This window comes from Myodes glareolus, chromosome 7 (genome assembly GCF_982192425.1).
Source record: "Myodes glareolus chromosome 7, mMyoGla1.1, whole genome shotgun sequence".
NCBI classification, from domain to species: domain Eukaryota; kingdom Metazoa; phylum Chordata; class Mammalia; order Rodentia; family Cricetidae; genus Myodes; species Myodes glareolus.
The window spans coordinates 16,027,119-16,049,696 of record NC_142032.1 but is presented as its reverse complement, the minus strand read 5'-3'; the positions used below and the strand labels follow the sequence as shown (position 1 = coordinate 16,049,696).

General features: G+C 43.0%; 1 protein-coding gene across 2 annotated transcripts in view; it reads right to left on the bottom strand.

Annotated features, from left to right (window-relative positions):
• The window catches only part of Armh3 (armadillo like helical domain containing 3), a 200,793-nt gene that overhangs the window by 77,336 nt on the left and 100,879 nt on the right, over positions 1–22,578 (bottom strand). For both annotated transcript variants that reach the window (XM_048439101.3, XM_085694012.2), the window contains 3 exons: positions 15,714–15,796; positions 14,673–14,799; positions 4,158–4,233 (listed from right to left, as the gene is read on the bottom strand). In XM_048439101.3, coding sequence (XP_048295058.1) covers positions 4,158–4,233; positions 14,673–14,799; positions 15,714–15,796 — 286 coding nt within the window. The remainder of the gene's footprint in view (positions 1–4,157; positions 4,234–14,672; positions 14,800–15,713; positions 15,797–22,578) is intronic.

Genomic DNA, 22,578 nt, shown 5'->3' with positions numbered 1-22,578 from the left:
TTTAGACACAAATAACTTTGATAACTGTGCAGCAGCATGACTAAGCCACGAGAGACAGTGAGAAGCAGACTAGCGGCACTTGGAGTGCCAAGCCTGCCGGAGGATTTTAACCCCCACGGCCACAACTAAAGCTCCAAAGACAGAAAGGTCTGTGGTCGTTCTGCTGCTCCCCACCTGCTGGGCAGGCTCTACGTCATGGTGATCGTTAGACCCACCACTGGCCATCAGTCAGTTCGGACATCTGAAAGTTTACCTGTAGCTCAGCTCTTTCTGGGGCTCTGGAAGAGCCCACTACAAGACAGCCGACAAGAGTTTGTTCACAGTGCCTTAGAAATCCTTCTCGTGTGACATCAGCACAAGTAACCTTTAGAAACAGCTAAAATAAATTTGTATACCACTGTGGATTTCCTGCTAAGCCTTTAGAGCACAGTATCCCTCGGAGACTCAACAGTCAGATTTTCTGACACACGCTCCTGTTTTCTCAACCACCCAAAGCCACAGATACACAACACAAACTTTAAAAGAAAGACAAAGAGGCAAAAGGAAGCCTGGCTCAGTCGTGCCTTTTTATCCTTCAGGTAAGAGAATACTGAATGAGACAACTGTCTTGATCACTCTCATCCAGCACCATAAAGATCCAGTTACATGAAAAAACAAAACACTTTAACTTTCACAGGACAGAAAAATAAAAGTAACTAGGAATTACTAAGCAAGGCTCAAAACAATAAGGCTAAAAATCAAGGCCAGATGTAGTGGTGCACGACTTTAATCTCAGCACTCATCAGGAAAAGGCAAGCAGATCTACTATTGAGTTCCAGGCCAGCCAAAAGTACATAGAGAAATCCTGTCTCAAAGTTAAAGTGGGGTGGGGTAGAAAATTGGCTCAGCAATTAAAAGCACGTGTTTTTGCAGAGGACCCAAGTTCAATTCTTAGCACTCACATGGAGGCTCATAACTATCTAAAAACCAGGTGTAAGGGACTGCATAGCCTCTTCTGCCCTCCAGGTCCACCAGGCACACAAGTGGTGTACTTACAAGTAACATAAAAATAAATAAAGAGGGGGCTGGAGAGATGGCTCAGGGGTTAAGAGCATTGCCTACTCTTCCAAAGGTCTTGAGTTCAATTCCCGGCAACCACATGGTGGCTCACAACCATCTTTAATGAGGTCTGGTGCCCTCTTCTGGCCTGCAGACATACACGCAGACAGAATATTGTATACATAATAAATAAATAAATATTTTTTTTAAAAAAAATAAATAAATAAAGAGCCGGGCAGTGGTGGGACATGCCTTTAATCCCAGCACTTGGGAGGCAGAGGTAGGAGAATCTCTGAGTTCAAGGCTGGCCTGGACTATAGAGCAAGTTCCAGAACAGCCAGAGAAACCTTGTCTTGTGGAGGGGGGAGGGAGGGGGAGAGAATTACCATAGATATAGCAATTCCCCATATGGTCTTTACTTCTAAGAGAGTCTTGCTATATAGTTCAAGACAGTCTAGAACTCGTGAACCATCACCTACCCACCTTGGTTTCCCAAGTGCTGATATTAAAGGTATAAAACACCAGAAGCAGGATCTCAAACACAACACCTATTCATAGCAGCGTCACGTACAAAACCAAAAAGTAACAACAACTCAAGTGGCCATCAACAAGTGAATAGATTAAAATATGGTGTAGAAGTATAATGAACATATTACTTGGCCTAAGAAGGAAAGAGATTCCGGCATGCTGTAAGAAGTATGAAACTTGACCTGGAGGGATGGCTCAGCCGTTAAATTAGGCTAGGCTCACAACCAAAAATGTAAGAGTTTGGTTCCCAGCACCCACAGCTGTCCTTCCAGGTACCAAAACAAACAAACAAACAAACAAACAAATAAGTATGAAACTTGAAGACATCATTCTACATGGAGTGACTACATCAGCATCCCCATTTAATAGGTGGCAGAAAAGGTTCAGAGACGCTAATCTGCTCAAGGTCATATGGCAAACAGTAGCAGCAGCTTGTCTCACTTAATTCCACTCCACGCCTTCTAGACCGTGGAGAAAGACAAAGCAGCACAAGGCGTTTCTCTGTGAACCTGGAACTCTCCATCCTGAGAGGAGGAGGTTGGGCTCACAACGCTGCAAGGCAACCAAAGCAGGGTCTTCCAAAACACACCCTGTCTTTGAGAAGCAGCTTTTTGCTGGCAAAGTGTATTTTGAGGCAGGTGTGATGACAAACACCTGTCAACTCAGCACTTTAGTAGAAGCAGAAGGAAGAGGAAACACTCTTGGCTACGTACTGAGTTCAAAGTCAGCCTGTGCTATGAGAATCTGTCTCAGGGTGGGCAAAACAAAGATATTTTAAGAAGCATATAACATACACTACAGAGTGTAAAGGTTAAAAGATTAGAGAAGATGGCATGTGGACAAACTGGAAGGACACCCCCAGCCTGGCATTTAGTGGGTGAAAAGAGCCATCCGGAAGGAGCAAAGGTGAACTGTTCTTAGTATCATCAGTATGTGTCTCTGGTCTGGATTTAGTGTGAGAAGATTCAAACACATCTTTCCAATAATATCTTGAGGAAGTTAAATGGGTCCTTGCTGCTTCAGTCAAATACTAATTAGCCACAGTGAAAATGATGTGCTTATTCTCTACAGGAAGCCCAGCTTGAGAATTGAAATGAGAGGGGAGGTCTGGCAGTCATGCAGACAAGGAAACGGCCATGGTGACTGGCATCTTTTCAAGGCTCAGTCCAGTTCTTCCAGTTACTTAGAGAAGGCAGAGAAACTCAAATCAGCTGCCTGGTGACCCTTGGGAAGAGTAAGGACAGCAGCCAAGGCAGAAACTATTGAAAGCAAAAGCAACGAAGTAGAAGATAAAGCAAAACAGGCCCCAGACGAGATGCCTGGAAGGCCTGTGTAAATACATGATAATAAACATAACATACGTTATCTTCCTATGTACCTCATACTCTAGCCCAGAACCTGGTGTTTCATTCAGACATCCAAGTCTGTCTTACTGCCCTAGGGTCACAAGGGGTAATCCGGGAGAAGAGTTTGTCATGACAAATTCTTTTAGAAATTCACATTTCTTGTAAGGACCCACAGTGTTTTGATCACCTGCTAGGAGCAGACAGGCATCTTTGGTGAGATTTACAGATGTTTGCTCGGAGTGTCTCTGGAGGCAGCAGGCAGTCCAGCCTTCACCGCGGTGCTGTTGGCACACCTCACCCCAGCTCCCTCGGCCCAGCCCACCTAACACACAGATTTCACAGTTTTCCTCTTATTCCCAGAGGTGACACACACTGTAGTAAATCACGTCAGAGACATTTTACTTTAAAACAAAGAGAGAAGGGAAGATAGGAATAAACATCACACCCCTGCTCTCTCATACACTAGTATCTATACAAAGTTGTAAATACACGCTACTATTATTGGAGTGTCTGGCAAGCCTTACATCTGGAGCTAAATCAAGTTCCCCATCTGCCGGGTTTGCCTGTTTTATTCAATGTTAACTTCTTGATTGTTTGAGAAAACAATTTAATAACTGTTGAGAAAAAGGAAAATCATAGGCACAAAGGGAGGAAACAATGGGAGACAGTCAACTGAGTTCAACACCAAAACCCTTTCCCTCCCTCCCCACTTCCTGACCACTCCCTCCTGTGAGCACTGCTTCCTCCTGACTCCAGTGAACCCCATGTCAGACACAATTTTATCCAACAAATACAGCCTTTTTTTTTTTTTTTTTTTTTTTTGCTATTTCATAAGGACTAAAAGTGACTTAGCCCCAGGGATTTTGTTTGCCTGTATTTATCACAAATAGAAATATCTATTTACAGTCACATGTGAGAGTCCTACATTGCCATGAAGAGACCACAGTGAAGAGCAGAGGAAACCGTACGCACAAAGAACACTTTGGCAGCTAAGGCGCCTGCAAAGGGTGTGCAATCATCGCTCAGGTAGAAAATTCACAGAACAGCCAGCACTCTGAGCTATTTCAATATGACAAAATGAAAGCCTCATGCGCTCCTGCTTTTCTTGATCAGGTATGACAATTTCTTCCACTCCTACAGACATCAGGGCTAAAAATAGTAGTGGTGCTCAGAGAGTTCTCCTTGGGAAGGTGCAATAAACGTCAGGATGAGCAAGGAACTGTGAAAGGAATTCTCATTCCTTACCTGATATTAACCAATGCATGTGTCACCTTGCTAGCTGCTTCCTTCCATTGGCCTGCGTTGGTAGAAAGCCTAAGAACTGTGGGAAGGAAAGAACAAAGATCTGTCAAGCTCTTGACACAAAACACAAACAGAGCCTGAGCCATTCTCCTGCTGTAAAACAGTCATCAAATAAGGGCTTAGAGAATAGTTCAACTATTTTCTCCATGAATTTTCTTCTTTCTCTAACTTCTCACTTTCTATCAAAGTAGTCACTTCTCCTTCCCTGCCTTCGGCTTCTCCTAGGCCCTTCTGATAATGGGCTCCAAAACTTAGTTTCTATGTTCACTTGACATAGAAAGATGAAGCCATAGCTCAGTTGATCACAAGAGCATGAAGACCTGAGTTAGGTCCCCAAAGGCCCTGGAAAATGCCTGGTGTGGTGACACATGCTTATAATGCCAGCACTGGTAAGCAGGAAACAGGTGAACCCTGAGGCTTGCTGCTAGCTAGTCATCTTAGTCTTCTTGGCAAACTCCAGGCCAATAAGAGGCCCTGTCTAAAATGATAAAGTAGACAGCTCGAGGCATGATCTGACACTGATCTCTGGCCTCCATGTACACATGCCTGTTCAAACACATATATCTATATAGGGGTGGCAATGTGAGGATAGCCTGCTTGCCATGTTTACTATTTCCCTAATAGCAAGGGTTACACTTGGTTGTCATGGAACTATGTAGACCAGGCTGGCCTCAAACTCACAGCACTCCTACTGGCTGAGTTGCTATGCCTTCTTGTTTCATGTGTATCTTTATAAACTATAGTCATACACCAGCCAAATAGGACAAATAATCTTTCCAGGTAGAGAATGATCATGTTTCAATCAATGAGTGAGCTGTTTTGCTCTTCTAACTTACATTGAGTAACCTGCAAAATGAGTCAAAAGAAAGCAGTCACTATCTGACCAAACTCCCTTTCACAAACACACTGGTGGAGTGAAGGTGGGGGGCGGAGAGAAGACAGAAAGCACAGTGAGCACATTCCCCAACAGGCCACATGGGTGTTATAGTCACACCATTTAGAATACACAAACAGCACAAGCATTCCCTGGATAAACAAATATGTTTTTGCTTTTCCTGTGTTTGTAAGTGCACGTGCGCGCGCGCACACACACACACACACACACACACATACACACACACACTCTCATGTGTACAAGTGCATATGCCCATACATGTGCATATAAAGACCAGAGATGGCTTCGTCCTCTACTGCTCTGCATCTTATTTTTTAACTTTGCTAATTAATGTGTGTGCTTACGGAGGTGAGAGGACAATTTGTAGGAGTTGATTCTCCTACCATGGGTTTCAAGGATTTAACTTAGATTATCAGGCTTAGAGGTAGGTACCTTTGCCTGCTGAGCCATCTAGCTGGCCCCTTCACCTTATTTTTTGATAGAGTCTCTTACTAAATCCAGAAGGCACTGACCGATTAAACTAGTGTCAAGACAAGCCTCTGGATCCTCCCCAGCACGGGTTACAAGTGCACACAGTCACACCTGGATCCTCCCGTCTCCATCTTCCCAGCACAAGGTTACAAATATATACAGTCATAGCTGGCTTTTTAATGTGGAGACTGCTGACTCTGGTCTTTATGATTGTGTAGCAAGCATTTTACCTATTGAACCAACTTTCTGTCCCCTAAACATGTTCTTAAAGACTGTTGGGTTACAGAGATAAATATGAGGAGTGTTTACAAACTATCAGGTATTACACAAAGGTTACATGTAATACAGTATGCAGATAGGTGTTGTGTAATAATTTCCTCTGAGATTCAAACATTCCATCCTGGAGGGAAGCTCCTTAAGCAGGAAGGTAAACAATTCAAAGGAACTTCAGGAAGTCCCTAAAACTGACCAGATTCACTAGGCCCCTAGCTGATAGAGTAAACAAGCCAAACTTCTGAGAGTCACTTGAAAACAAGCCAAGTTACAAAAGGTCTCTTAGATGGATTAAGTTACAAAGAAGACCCAGAGAACAGACCAGCTGCCTGAAGAAACAAAACCAACTGAACTGCCTGAAAGAGATTTAGACCAGAGTCCCTTGGAAAGGTCACTTTCCAAGCTGTTGAACTGCCCGCAGGCTAAGCAGTAGGCTCCAGCTTTCCAGCTTTCCTGAGCAGTCACTAGTGCTGGGCTGGGCCTTAGTGACGCAGCTGCCTGCGAGTCATTTCTACTGCTCTAAGTAACTCCTCACCCAAAACTCACAGATTTACCAAGTGAGATTCTGGTCTATCCTGACCAGAGACTTTGGTCTATCCTGGGCTTCCTATCTAGGGTGAATAGACATGTATGTTGTACCCTACAAAAGTCTTGTCACACAGAATAGGAAACCCAGAATCAGAGAAAACAAGTGATTGTGATCATTCAGAGTTTTGTTGTTGTTGTTAGGGAGGTTGTTAGTTTGTAGAATTTTGATTTGTTTTTAAACATTTATTTAAAAGAGAGAGAGTGTAAGTGTGTCTGTGTGTGTGTGCATACATACACCTACCTGTACATGAGTCTAGTGGTCATGGAGGCTAAAAGAGAGTGTCAAAACTGGAATGGAAGTTTTAGGTGGTTGTGAGCCACTGATGTAAGTGCTGGGATCCGAACCCCAAGTCCTCTGCAAGGACAACAGGTTCTCTTAACTGTAGAGTCATCTCTCCAGCCCAGTTTTTGTTTTGTTTTGTTTTGTTTTTGAAACAGGGTCTCGTACTGTAGTCCAGACTGGGGTGGGACTCATTATACAAACTAAGATTCAGGCCATCTTCTTGCCTCAGGTGGCCTCCAGGGTGTGGGGTTATATGTGTGAACCACCATGGGGAACTTCATCATTCATAACTGCTTATCAGAGCTGGTACCTGAACCTTGAGAGAATGTTCTATTGAGGGCTAGTGTTTGAACCTGGGAGGAAGGGATGGTTCTAGGTCTGATACTTGTGGAAGAGTGAGTAAAATCATAACCTCTCAAGTCCACTGTTAGGCCCACATCTAGTCCTTGCTGCCTGCGAGAACTAACAATACCTGTCGGAGGCCACAGGAGTGGGTCTGTTCCACCCTGACCAAAGGTCAGAGAGGCCTATTCCTATTCCTTCAAGGATGTGACGGGAGGTTTGACCCAGGGGGTGGCTGCCTACAGGATGCTTGGTCTAAGGTGTGGTCCTTGCACGGCCTGCCTAAACAACAGAATGCTTAACTCATATAGTTGCCTGATGTTTCAGGCATTCAAATTATCTGAAGCAGATAATTGCTCTGTTTGTTCTTTGTGTCGTTAAAACAATCCCCCCCACCCCGCCGTTTTGGATGGGGGCGGGGGGGGGGGGTAATAAAATCATATGGAAAATAAACACGGTGAATTCAGTACTCACTGGGCCGTGCTCCCAGTGCTATACTATGCCTCTGCACTTCTTTCGTTTCTCTGTTCCTCCTATCTAATATTTCTAATCCACATGCACGTACCCTGGAACATGCGAACCCCATCGAGGCTGGACCCTAACAAGGACCAGAAACACAAAATGCTTGTTGTGAAAACTAAGTGGACTGACACATATATAGCTCTTACAGAAATGCCCACCTCAGAGTAAATGATAGGGGAGTTCAGCCAATCATATTCTGTTTTCGGGGCGTGCCGCCCTCAGGCAAAAGCCTGCCTATAAACCTTACAAACGCGCTCCGCTAGCCCTCTTTTTGCCTGGCTCCTGTGTCCGGACGGATCGGTTGGATTCTGGTGTAAGCTGTTGTAAGTCTTACCTCTGTTTATTAAAGCTATATATTTTGTATCAAGATAGTCTGGGGACTTTTCTTTACCAATCGCCCTGCAGCTTCAGAGTAAACGCTTTGTAAACTTTAGCAGTCAGAACAACAACAAAAAGGGTACCCAGGGCTGGGGAGAAGTCTCAGTGTATAAAGCGCTTGCCACATAAGGCAAAAGACTTGGAATCAAGTCTTCAAATCCTACAAAAAGGCAGGCAGGATCGCATGTCTATAATCTCAGTGCCTTACAGGAGGTAAGCAGAAAAAGAGACTTCCCAGAAGTTCAAAGGTCAACAAAAAGACCTTATCCCAAAAAAGGTAGAAGGTAAAGAATGACACTCAGGTTTGTCTTCTAACCTCCACATGCACACAAAGTCACGTATGTTCCCATACTCGCACGTGAATATGCGTGCACGTGCACACCTTTACAACATGTGACCAGTTTCCATAGGGATTTAACATCTGAGTTTACCACCATCTGTTTCAGACTCAGGATCCCTAAGCAAGAACAGTAGCAGTAATAGCAGTAGTGTGTGTGTGTGAGTGTGTGTGTGTGCACGCACGCGCACACGCGTGTACCCCTTTCCATTATGAGGTTAAGAAAACAAAACAATAGCAATAACAAAAACCAACTTATCTGTTGGTTCCACATTTTTATTTTTTTATTTTTATTTTTTTTTTGGTATTTTGAGGCAGGGTTTCTCTGTAGCTTTGGTGCCTGTCCTTCCACATTTGTTCTTGCAATGTCTAGGTTTTATAAATAGGTGGAATTTTATGATAGAGAAGACAAGATGGAGATCTTAGCAAAGTGCTGCTTTTCTAATTGATAAGATTTAGCTAGTGCACAGCAACTTGGAGTAATTCCAAGTTAGAGCTCTTTAGTCTCAACTCAGGGGTAACCCAGAATATGTGCAAATTTATTTCCATAATGGAAAAATGATTTCAGCAGATCAGACATACCTTTGGTGTTATGTATGTGTTTATGGGTATTTATGAATGAGTAGATGTGGAGGTCAGAGGTCAGCTTCAACTTTGGTTCCTCAGATACATCCATTGTTTTATAAAAATATTCTTTTTATCATATATTAATAATACATGCATTTCATTATGGCACTTTCATACATGTACAGAAAGCATTTCAATCATACTTACACCCCACTTTCTCTTACTTCTCCCATTCCTGTTAATCTCTTTCTTCTTCCTAACCAGCTCAGCTTCTACTTGGATTTTGCATTTGTGCGCAGTTGGTTTCATTAGGGTTGTTTACAGGAATGGACACCTTACCAGTAGTTAAAACACAGTTTACAGATCTCAGAGGAGTGGGACCCCATGAGTGCCTCGTCCTTACGTGGCAGGATGTTAATGGCCCAACTTTCTCTTTGAGACGGTATCTCTGCCATTCAGTAGGGTAGGCTGGGAGAGTGGGGAGCCCACACATCCTATGGATTCTCTCTCTGCCTCACCTGGGTTGAGATTACAGGTACAAACCTATAATTATGGCTCGCTGTTCTGCCTGCCTTTCCTCCTTCTTTCCCTCCCCCCTCCCTCTGGTCCTCATATTGTATGCAAGAACATTACCAAATGATCTATCACCACACACCTTAATTTTTTGTTTGTTTGTTTGTTTTTCGAGACAGGGCTTTGTTGTAGTTTTGGAGCCTGTCCTGGAACTAGCTCTTGTAGACCAGGCTGGCCTCAAACTCACAGAGATCCGCCTGCCTCTGCCTCCTGAGTGCTGGGATTAAAGCACCACCATTGCCTGGCAGTCTTTTTTTTTTTTTTAAGACTAATCATGTGCAGTAGTGAGAATACCTCAATCTTTTATTGGTGATTTTTCTATATAATAAAGCAAAGTTGGAAGTGTTATTCAAGACAGGGGCTAGGGACATGGCTAAGTGGGCAAAAGCAGGCATCCCTCTTCCAGAGGATCTAGGGTCAGTTCCTAGCAGAATTTCAGGTGAATCACAACGATCTATACCTCTAGTTCCAAGGAACTCAATGCCTCTGGCTTCCATGGACACCCACACACAGTATAAACACACATGTCACATATACTCACATAACACATGCATATACACACAATTAAAAATACAAGCCTTTCGGGCTGGAAAGATTGCTCAGTGGTTAAGAGCACTGGCTGCTCTTCCAGAGGTTCTGAGTTCAATTCCCAGCAACCACATGGTGGCTCTCAATCGTCTATAATTGAATCTGATGCCCTCTTCTGGCTTGCCAGCATATATGTAGAGCATTAATACATAAAATATAAAGAAAAAAAACCATCCTTAAAAAAAATACAAGCCTTTCAAATTTTTTGTTTGTTTGTTTTTTGTTTTTCAAGACAGGGTTTCTCTGTAGCTTTGGGGCCTGTTCTGGAACTAGCTCTTGTAGAGCAAACTGGCCTCGAATGCACAGAGATCCACCTGTCTGCCTCCTGAGTGCTGGGATTAAAGGCGTGCGCCACCACTGCCCGGCTTCAAAAAATTTTAAAAAGGTATTTTAATACAGACATGAGTATGAGGAATAGGAGATAGAGAGGATCTCAGAAGAGTTAAGGCATAACCATGTGTGGATACAAGCTTCTCAAGGGAGAGTTGTCTAATGATACTGTTTAAAAAAGTTTTATTTCTTTTTTTATTTTTCTGAGACAGGGTTTCTTTGTGTAGCCCTGGTTGTCCTAGAACTCACAAAGATCCATTTGCCTCTTTCTCCTGAGTGCTGGACCACCACTGTCAGGCCAAACAATATTTCTTAGAGATTTATATTATTCGTGTGTGTGTGTGTGTGTGTGTGTGTGTGTGTGTGTGTGTGTAACACTGAGTGCAGGTGTGTGGCGATCAGAAGAGGACACTGGGTCAGCGCTGACCTGCTGGAGTGCCTACCACATCCGGATGCCTTCACATCAGCACTACTGATCTGCTCTACTGCTTTAACTCTCTCCTGGGTTAGATGTAAACATGATTTTTATACAACAGATGTTGGATTTTGTTCTGTTATGTATTTGTTCACATAATACTGATCATTGTTCTGAAAAGTATCCTATGTGAAATCAGTAGGATCTTTCAAGGTCTGAGGGAAGAAAGCTCAGTAACTTCCCAGAGACTGGAGGAATGACTTAGTCGAGTTAACTGCGCCTGCTATGCAATCACCAAGACCACAGCTGACCTCCCAGCACCAATAGAACAAGCAGGGGTCTCAACAACAGCTGTAACTCCAACTTCAACGGATCTGATGCCCTCTTCTGGCTTCAATGCACATATCTGAGCATACACATGCGCACTTGCACGCATACACACACACAAACCAAACATTCGCACACACTAAAATAAAATAAATTTTAAAAACCTAAACCCCAAAACAGTGTCTATTGTAACTCAGGCTGGCTTTGAATTTGCTGTGAAGCCATTTATGACCTTAAACTTCTCATCTTCCTGTCTGTATCACCCAGCTCCTGGGATTACAGGTTTATGAAGTGCAAGGGATCAAACCCAAGTTTTTATGCATGTTAGGCAAGCATTCTATGAATTGAGCTACATCCCCAAAATAACCCTTGAACCCAAATTTCTCCTGATTTAACTTTCCAACACTGGGTTTACCCTGCCACTGTATCTAGCAGCTTTTCTATGTGGTTTCGAATGATCAACCTTAGGTCTTCATATTTGCTAGGCAAGTACTTTACCAGCTGAGCTGTCCCCCAGCCAATCTACCCCCGCTTCTTGAGACAAGGTCTAATGTAGCCCAGACTTGCCTAGAACTCCTTATACTGATGAGAATGAGCTTGAACTTCTGATTCTCCTACTTCTACCTGCTGAGTGCTGAGATTACAAGCACATGCCAACAACACACCCATAATCTGGAGAGGTGGGGATTGAACCCAGGGCTTCCTGCATGTTAGGAAAAGCACTCTACCAGCTTAATTGTGTCCTCCTCAGCCTAATATCACAATTTTGGGGTAAATTTCTTCAGCTTTTCTATTTTGTTTATTTGTTTGTGTTTTTCGAGACAGGGTTTCTCTGTGTAACAGTCCTAACTGTGCTGGAACTCACTCTGTAGACTGGGTCAGCTATAAACTCACAGAGATCCGTCTGCCTCTGCCTCCCAAGTGCTGCGATTAAAGGGTTAGCCACCACCACCTAGTAGTAATATTTTTGGTGGATGGCTTTTGTTTTTCTTAACTTACTATATGGATAATAGCTTTAGTTTCAAGTACAGTTAAAGGATATATGTACGAGTCAAAGGACAACACTGGGACCCTTTTCTTTCACCATAGGTTCCAATGATTGAAATTACATCACCAGGATTGTACAACAGTTCGTACTGTTACTACCAACTGAGCCATCTCATTGCCCTTTGTCCCCTGCAACACACTTTTAAAAACATTCTGTGTAGCCAGGGGGTGGTGGCGCATGACTTTAATCCCAGCACTTGGGAGGCAGAGGCAGGCGGATCGCTGTGAGTGAGTTCGAGGCCAGCCTGGTCTACAAGAGCTAGTTCCAGGACAGCCTCCAAAGCCACAGAGAAACCCTATCTCGAAAAAAACAAAAAACAAACAAACAACAACAACAAAAAAAAAACATTCTGCGTATATGGGTTTGCTCTTGAGCATTTGTGCACACCACAAGCATGTGCACATGTGCCTGCAGAGGTCAGAGGACATTGGATCCTCTGGAGTTAGAGATGGTTTTGAGTGGTAACTGAACCCAAGTCCTTTACAAGAAGAGTAAATATTCTTAGTGGCTGAGTCATCTCTCCAGGCCTTGCTGGCTCCTTTAAAACATACTTTATTATTCATCTTACCTCTTACTTTTTTTTATAATATGGGAGTCCCTAGCAGAGGCAAGGCATTTGTTTTTTTCTTTTTCTTTTCTTTTTTTTTTTTTCGATTTTCGAGACAGGGTTTCTCTGTAGATCAGGCTGGCCTCAAACTCACAGAAATCCTCCTGCCTCTGCCTCCTGAGTGCTGGGATTAAAGGCGTGCGCCACCAATGCCCGGCTAATTTGTTTTTAAAGAGTCAACAAGAAAAGGGTTATAAAGGGAAACAAAAGAGATGAGGCTGTAGCTCAGTTGGTAAGAGAACTTGTCTAATGTACAGGAAAGCCTGGGCCTGACTACCAGCATGGAACCAACCAGACACAATGGTGTCTAGTGGGAAGCCTAGCACTTGGAAGGTGGAGGCAGGAAGATCAGAAGTTTAAGGTTATCCTCAGTTACAAAGTGAATTTGAGGTCAGCAAAAGCAATGAAACCTTGTCTCAAAAAACAAACAACAAAGTAAATAAATAAGAAGCTGGAGTGAAGCTTTGGGGCAGGAGTGAACAGGCTCATCACTCTCCCGATCACTGTAACGGGTTCACATATACTGTGTCAAAACTTAGCCAAATCCATGATTTTACACCTCAACCTAGTAAGCTGAGATTTTAAAAATAAAATGCTTTCTCTGAGTGGTTTTTATTTCTGTACAACTTAGATCTTTCCAAATCTTTCAAACTGTATACAGGATTCATGATGTTTCTTTCTCTCCAGACTTGCAGGAATGTACCACCTCCTCCAGTAAGAAGTTATACTCACTATGGATATGGAGTAAATTTTTAGTGAGCTAATTATCAAAGTAATTTTATCTAATCAAAGTGACTTTATCTGATTCCCACTTCTTTTTGTAAGCTTTACTGAAAATACACAGGTACACTAGACATCTGAAAACATTGCCCCTCTGGGATATGAGCTCTTCTGTTTGCTACCACCCTCTCCTCGGCTCTTTCCTGTGTGTGTGTGTTTGTGTGTGTGTGTGTGTGTGTGTGTGTGTGTGTACATGTTCATGGGTGTGCAGGTGAATGTGGGTGTGTGTGTGGAGAAATGTGCACGTCACAGAGAGTATAATCTAGGATGTTATTCTTTAGGGATGCTATCCACCTCGTTTGTTGTTTGTCTGTTTCTGTTTATTGGCTTTTGGAGATAGGGTTTCTCTGTATAACTCTGGCTGTCTTGAAACTCTGCAGACCAGCCTCAAACTCAGAGAGATTCACCTGCCTCTGCCTCCCAAGTGCTGGGATTAAAGGTGTGAGCCACCACCACCAGGCTACTGCCTCATATTTTGAGAGAGGGTCTTTCACAGGCCTGAAGCTCACCAAGTAGGCTAGGCTAGACGGCCAATAAAGCCTAGAATCTGCCTGTGTCCACCCCGACAGCATGTGTCAGCATGCTCAGCTTAGTAAATGTGCACTAGGGGTCAAACCCAGGTCAACGTGCTGTGAGACACATATCTGGTGTACTGAGGCAATTTCCCAGTTCTTCACTCACTCTTTTTCCACCGTCTTACTGAACCTCACTGAATCCACAGCTTCTCTCTAGCATATGCACCCTTCCTCCTCTGTCTCTTCCCCTTCACGACACTCCACATCAACAGCGGGCAGGGAGCTATACAGCTTTCCACTGAGATGAAATCTGAGTCCCTAAAGGTAAAGTCTCACACAGACTTTCCTGTTGCCTGAGAAGAGGACAGGGCTTTGTTTGTTTATTGTTTTTAAGACAAGGTATACTTTTATAGCTTTGGCTTTCCAAAAACTCACCATGTAGACCAGGCTAGCCTCAAATTACATGCTAACGAGTGCTGGAGTTAAAGTCACATACTACCATGCCTGGCTATGATCTATTTATTTCTATACCATCCACCTAAAGAATCTTTTGTAGCATTTTCTTGGTACGTACCAGGCAGACAAGGTACAGAGAGAAGAAGAACAAGAAAATCCTTACCCATGGAATAGAGGTTGTCAAAGCTCTGGTGCATGCGAATAATTTCATAGTAAAGTTCATCGTAGCTGCTGGGTGTTGGCAGGAATGTGTCACCATATGTGATAAACATGTTAAACAGGTTCACAATCTGAAAAAGAAGCAGTAGCCCATATACAGGCATCAGGTTATGAAATTCAGAAAGGCATTACTAGTGGTATATTATAGCCATCTCTTACTGGTTTGCAAAAATACAAAATTTTGTATACTGACTGTAAAAGAACCATTATTAAAAATTCACTTATATAAACTGATAAATTATATTAAATGAAATATAATTGTATTTTTATATTGTATATATAATTTTATACAATACAATTTATAATTGTATTGTATATACAATTTTATATAATTGTATTTATAATGTATAATTATAAATGAAATCATTGTATTTCTTATTTATTCTCTACCTTTATTCTTATCTATGCTCATAAAACTAATTTATACACATGTGAAGGGAATATCATACAATAGGATGCTATCGCACATCTTAGCCCTGCATGACTGCTGTCATGCTGAGAGCTGAAAATTGGCATCATTCTACATATCTTGGGTGTCATTCTACAATTTGCAGATAAAACAAATCAGCATGTTCATCCCCCACAAAATACTGAATATTTACAAGCTGGGTAGACAATTAATGATTTGGTGGCCTCTTTCTCCTCTGAATTACCAGCGAGATAAGCATTTCTATGTACCCTTCAGAAGCCAAGTACAGCAATGATGGAACCACTTATCTGGCTGAGAAGCTACAAAGAGACTGCAATGGAACGAACATACAGTATAGTTTCTTGGTGGGATCAAGCTCAGTATTCATACACAGATGTAACCTATATCCATGCCTCCCAGCCAAATACATGCATAAGTGAGGACCATCAGGTTTAAGACTCTCATACATAAAGAAACTACAGCTTAGATCCCGGACCTCGGTTCCTGTTACAAAGCAGTCCATTTCTGCCTTACTATATTAGCTTTAGAAAAACATGCATTTTTATTAAAACTCACCATAAGGGCCAATGTAAAAATGTTGTGTTTGGCCAAAAGTACAGTTTCATTTGACATAAGGAACTTCAGCAAGTTTATCAAGGCTTTAAAAAAAAAACAGTAAGTTATTCAAATCATAATCAATAAAAGTAAGGGACAGCAAGATAGCTCAGTGAGCAAAGGTACTTCCTACCAACTGTGATGACCTCATTGGTTCCAGGGTGCACACATAGGAGAGAACTGGTGCCCACACGCTGTCCTGTAACCTTCACACGTGTCCACATACACACACACACACATAAATAAATGTAATAAAAAAATTAAGTGAATAAAATCAGACTAGCTCTATAGAAATCTATAGGTCTGAAGTAAGTCTCAGCAACCAAGGCCTTTTTAAAACTGTTAACATATGACAATATGTGTGTGCAGGTGAACGTGTGTGTGTGTGTGTATGTGTGTGTGTGTGTGTGTACAATAGGTTCTTAATAAAACACCACCATTTCACTGTGGTCGGGAACACTGGCACCTACTTTTTTCTAACAGCTACCTTCTGGTGCCTATCACCCAATAGCTCTTACCCTCCCCCAATCACCAGCGTCTAGTAATCACTACTCTGAATCAAGATCAGCATTTTCTAAACTTCCACGTCTGAGAAAGAACACAGTATTTGTCTTTCTGTGTCTGGCGTATTTCACTGGCATACATCCTCCAATTCCACCCAATTTCCATCTGGCTACAAATGACAGGATTTGATTCTTTCTTGGGCTAAGTAGCTTCCCACTCCTATATTTATATATTTTTTGGTGGGAAGGGAGGAGCTGTTGTGGTTGGAATACTTGGTCCCCAGTTGGTGGACTGTTCGGGAAGGGTTAGGCGGTGTAGTGTCATTGGAGCAAGTGTGTCACTACAGGTAGTTTTGTTTTTTGATTTTTTTTTTTTTGAGATAGGGTTTCTCTGTAGCTTTGGAGCCTGTCCTGGAACTAGCTCTTATAGAACAGGCCGGCCTTGAACTAACAGAGATCCACCTGTCTCTGCCTCCCGAGTGCGGGGATTAAAGGTATGCGCCACCACCATCCAGCAATAGGTAGGTTTTGAAGGTTTCAAAATACTTGCACCATTCCCAGTGTCTCTCTCTGTTCCCTGGTTTTGAATCAAGATATGAGTTGTCAGCTGTTCCTACTGCTACGCATTTGCTCAGTCATAATGGACTCTTAGGCTGGTTAGTTTTATCAACTTGATATTCACTAGAGTCATCTGAGAGAAGGGAACCTAAAGTGAGAAAATGCCTCCATAAGAGTGGGCTACAGGCAAGTCTGTAGGGTATTTTCTTAATTAGTGACTGATGTGGGAGAGCCCAGCCCATTGTGGGAGAGGCCACCCCTGGGCTGTAGATCCTGGGTTCTATAAGAAAACAGGCTGACTTGATGAGCAAGTCAGTAAACAGCACCCCTCCATGGCCTCTGCATCAGCTCCTACTCCAGGTTCTAGTCCTGCTTGCATTCCTGACCTCGGGATTTTGATGATGAACTAACTGTATTGTGGAACTGTGAGTGAAATAAACCCTTTCTTCCCTAAGTTGTTTTGGTCATGGTGTTTCATCACAGCAATAATAACCCTGACTAAAACAACTCTACACTCTGAAACCATGACACCAATCAGAGGCTGTCTTGTATAAGTTGCCTTAGTCATGGTGTTTTGACACAGCAATAGAAAAGACAGACAGAATTTGGCCCACAGTCCATTCTGGCTTCAAATTCAGAATCCTCCTGCCTCTGTCCCTGAGTGCTAGGATTATAGACACATGCTACCATACCTACTATACCATATAAATTTATGTGTATGTATACACAAACACATAAACATACATGAGGCGAGGGCAGACTGGCCTCCAACTCTCTATGTAGTTGAGAATGAAACTTGTATTCAGTAAGCCCAGGGCCCTGAAAGTCCTAAGTATGTGTTCTACCACTAAACTACAACTCCAGACCAGACCCTTGCCCATTTTTTTTTGTATTTTTTTATTGATTTTTATGTCTTGCCCATTTTTTTTCTTTTTTTCTTCTTCTTCTTTTTTTTTTTTTTTCGAGACAGGGTTTCTCTGTGGCTTTGGAGCCTGTCCTGGAACTAGATCTTGTAGACCAGGCTGGCCTCAAACTCACAGAGATCCTCTGCCTCTGCCTCCTGAGCGCTGGGATTAAAGGCATGCGCCACTGCCGCCCGGCCCCCTTGCCCATTTTTAACTACACTTCCAGCCTGTTCCCCTATCCATTTGTGAAAGAGAATCTCATGAGCCTAGACCAGCCTCAAACTTGGTGGGTTTTTGTTTGTTTGGTTGGTTGATTTCTTCGTTTTTGTTTTTCGAGACAAGGTTTCTCTGTGTAGTTTTGGAGACTATCCTAGAACTAGCTCTGTAGACCAGGCTAGCCTCAGACTCACAGAGTTCCCCATGCCTCTCTTCCCCAGTTCTGGGATTAAAGGCCTCTACCATACCGAATTCAAAAAAGAAAAAACAAATCTTTAAAACAAAAGTCTTTAATCTTTTCTCAGTTTGATAAATTCTCTCCTATTTTGTAGGTTGTCCATACTGCTTTTATTTTTCATATGTGTAGTCTAGTATAATCCTACTTGTTGTTTTTTGTTTTTATTGTATGCACTCTTGGGGCCTTTTATCCAAGATCTTTTACTTATTTCCAATAGTGGAAATTGTACTAAGGGCCTTGTACCTAATAGATAAGCCTCTATCACCCACTGAGCTATAATCATTTTTTTAAATTTTTTTGTATGTGTTGGTGGAGGTATGTACATATGATGTATGTCTAGGTTTATGCATGCCATGGCATGTGCATGGGGACAGAGGACAATCTCGGGTGTCTGTTTCTTCATTGTTTTTATTTGTTTGTTTGTTTTTGTTTTTTGAGACAGGGTTTTGCTGTAGTTTTGGAGCCTGTCCTGGAACTAGCTATTGTTGACCAGGCTGGTCTCGAACTCACAGAGATCCACCTACCTCTGCCTCCCGAGTGATAGGATTAAAGGCGTGAGCTACCACCACCCTCTTGTTTCTTCATTATTTGCCACTGCATAAAGCTTGGGAATTATGCTGTCTCTGGCATAGCAGCTCACAGTAGGAATGTCGCAATGTAAACACGTGCCACCATGCTGGACTTTTATCTGGGCTCTAGGGATCCAGACTTAGTCTCACAAGCACTTTAGGAACTGAAACACATCCCCAGTTCTTTGCTTTCATTTGGAGACAGAGCCTCCTAAGTTGCCCAAACTGGCCTTAAACTTACTCTGTAGGATGCTTTGACTTAGCTTTTTGAATAGATGGCTTGTGCCACCAGGCCCAAGGTCTTTTTTATTTTTATTTATTTACTTTTGGTTTTTCAAGACAGGATTTCTCTGTGTAACAGCCCTAGCTGTCCTGGAACTTGTTCTTGTAGACCAGGTTGGCCTCTAACTCAGAGATCCACCTGCCTCTGCCTCCCGAGTGCTGGGATTAAAGGCATGTGCCACCACCGTTCCGCTCCAAAGTCTTTTAAAAGCTGATTAAAGTCTGTGCAATGTAGCTCAGTACTGGACAGTTTGCCCAGCACAGACATGGCCCTGGTTCAATCTCTAGCACAGGCAAAATGGTATATTTAAGACAAGTAGGCCAGTGTGGACCCACATACCTGTAATCTTAGCACTTTGACTAAGACAGGAGTGTTAACGAATTCAAGGCCAGTTTCAGCTACACTACTGATCAAGGCCGGCCTGGGCTAAAGACAACATGTCTTTTTAAAAAAGAAAAAAAGAAAAAGAAAAAGAAAAAAAGCAAAGTACCACTCTTCCAGGCTTCCAGGTGCATGTCTTCTTATCTGCCCATGTAAGGTTTGAAAAAATCTACTTCTCTTTACCACTTCTTATAAGCAATTAAGCTCAGAAATGTGATTGCTCAACTGACATCCTAGTGCTCCAAATTCCTCCCACATGGTGATTTCCCCATCAAACTTTCTCAATTTACAAGTAAAAATAAGGTCCCCTTCCACCTCAGACTGCTAGCATCTACTGTCAACAAGTTTCAGTATCATGTCTGTTTCAAATATCACTGCTAGAAGGGCCATGTATATATTCTAAATGTTCCCAGATGTGGCAGATACACTGCACAACCCATAGCTGTACAACTATGCTATGGAAAGACAGCTCATGAAAAGACAGTTAAAGGTTCTTCCAGGTGTGGTGGCACACACTTGGAATCTCAGCTACTTTGGAGGCTAGGACCCTTTAGATACAGGGTCTCTAAGCTGCAGGCTGATCCAAAGTCTAGGCCTACAAAGGCAACTTAGTAAGACCTTGAATCTAAAGGGTTGGCCTTGGCAGGCATAGGCAGGAGGACCATTGTGAGTCTTAGGCCACCCGAATTATATAAGTTACAGGCTAGCACAGGTTATTGAATGAGACCTTTTCTAAGTTAAAAAAAAAATCAACTCCCCAGCAATGTAGCATGTCCTAGCTCAATCGTAGAGGACTTACCTAGTGTGCATGTACTTGTGTCCAATCTCTAGTACCACAACAATTATTTTTTTAAGGATTCTTTTTCATTGCATTTAAGTGCACATGAGCCCCCATGCCCTGTAGCTGGAGTTCTAGTTAATTGTGCTGGGAACCAAATTCTAGTCCTCTGCAAGAGCAGTCCACATTTCTAACCAATGAGAAACATCCAGCCCAGGGAGGAAAATTTTTTTAAGTGTCCTAGTTGTTCAAACAAAAGTATATCTTGCTCTGTTTGCTTTGTCAGCAATGTCATTCAGCAGAATGGCTTTTCTGGACCTGACACTCAGGAGAGAGATCGCAAACTGAAGCACTCTGCATAAACAGAAGCCCTATCAAGTCCTAGGATAACTTTGCAACTCTAAAGACCACCCTCCTTTTTTTGAGACAGGATTTCTCTGTGTAGTTTTAGAGCCTGTCCTAGAACTTGTTCTGTAGACCATGTTGGCCTTGAACTCACAGAGATCCTCCTGCCTCTGCCTCCCGAGTGCTGGGGTTAGAGGCGTGCACCACCACTGGCCTCTAAAGAGCTTTCTGCAAAAGAAATTTTCAGTTGTCTTGCACCCTTTCGGCAAGCACAGTGTTCTCAGCCTTCCTATTGCTGTGACCTTTTAGTACAGTTCCTCATGCTGTGCTGACCCCCAACCATGATATTATTTCATTGCTACTTCATAACAATAATTTTGCTAGTTATGAATCATAAATACCAGTGTTTCCCAATAGTCCTAGGCGGCCCCTGTGAAAGGGTCCTCTGACTCACAGGTTGAGAACTACTGACCTAGGACATCTGTCTATGGATCAAATCCGACTTCTGTGTCCACCTGGCCTTTTCTGGACCTATATTGCCCTTCTCAGTGAGAAAGAAGCGAATCAGCTGCAGTCCTCTCCTGCCCTGACCCTCCCTTGTGCCCGACCCTGAAGAAAGCCTTGGTCTTCTTTTCTTTGAACCTGACACTCCAATTTTCTTGTCTAGGCTAGAAAAAAAGCAAGCATCAAGGACCGTCTGGTCTCATCAACCCAAGCCATCCAGTCCCACGCTTAGGGCTTGGATTACAGGCACATATATGACTGTTATATGGGTGTTGGGATTTGAACTCCTCATAATTGTGCAGCAAGTTCTTTTAACTGCTAGATCATCTCTCTGTACCCTAATTAGTTAATTTTTTGAGAAAAGATCTCAGAGTAACCCAGGCATTCACAATCTTTCTGCCTCTGCCTCCCTACCAAATACTAGAATTACAGGAGCACACCACCATGCCAAGATTTTCTAAAATCACATCTTTTTTTGGTCAGCAAAGAAGTCCATTCTCGGGACTGGAGAGATGGCTCAGCAGTTAAGAGCACTGGCTGCCCTTCCAGAGGACCCAGGTTCAATTCCCAGCACCCACATAGCAGCTCACAACTGTCTGAAAATCCAGTTCCAGGGGATCTGACATCCTCACACCAATGAGCATAAAATAAAGTTAAATAATTTTGAAAGAAAAAAAAAAGAAGTCCATTCTCCTATGCTGCCTGCACTTTGCATGATGGTTACTGCTCTTACAGAAGGTTTGTGTGCTTTGTTCTGGAGCAGCAGGGAGAACGGAGTACAAGTGACTGCAGAAGCTACCTGCCATGAACACTGCTCATGCGCCATCCTCTCACAGCACAGGGAAAGAAATACAGCCCGGCTGTGCCTACGTTTTGTTCTAAAAGCTCATTAGTCCCTTCAAATAGCAAGGAGACAGAGACAAAGAAGGCAGGCGCTGGATTCGTGTACTCTACTCCTATCTCTAGGATTTTGTGATGGAAAGGCAAATGACAGGCAGTTTTCTGATGGTGTCTGTTAACAAGTAACCTACTGGACTGGACTCAAGCAGGGATGGTACGGGTAGCTCCACAGGCACCCATAATAGATCACAGTCTTCTTAGCTCCTACAAGTAACTCTGAGAATAAAGGTGGCTAGGTAAGAGCCACATGGAAATGACAACCTCAGTCCAAACTTCCATCCTTGCTGAAGATCACCTTGCTCGGCTATTTGGAGCTGCTCGCTGACAGAGTGCCTAAGGGTAAGATTACAGCTGACCCTGCTCAGCATCCCCAAAAGAAACGTCTGTTGGGAAAACCTGCCTCCCAAGTCTATCTTGCCGTGAACAAATAATCTCAGAAAGGACAGACTGCAGAACCACATAGCCCCTAGAGCTGTAATCATTTCCTCACTCGGAAGCCCCTCATCTTGGCCCAATAGTTTTCCCCTGGCAGGCCCCTCGGTTTACACAGGGGAGGCTGATGCTCATTAGATGCTGCTCTTTCCGCCTGCTGTCTTCAAACTGCCTCAAAAACCCAACACCCTTCTCTCTCTCAGCCCTTGCTCTC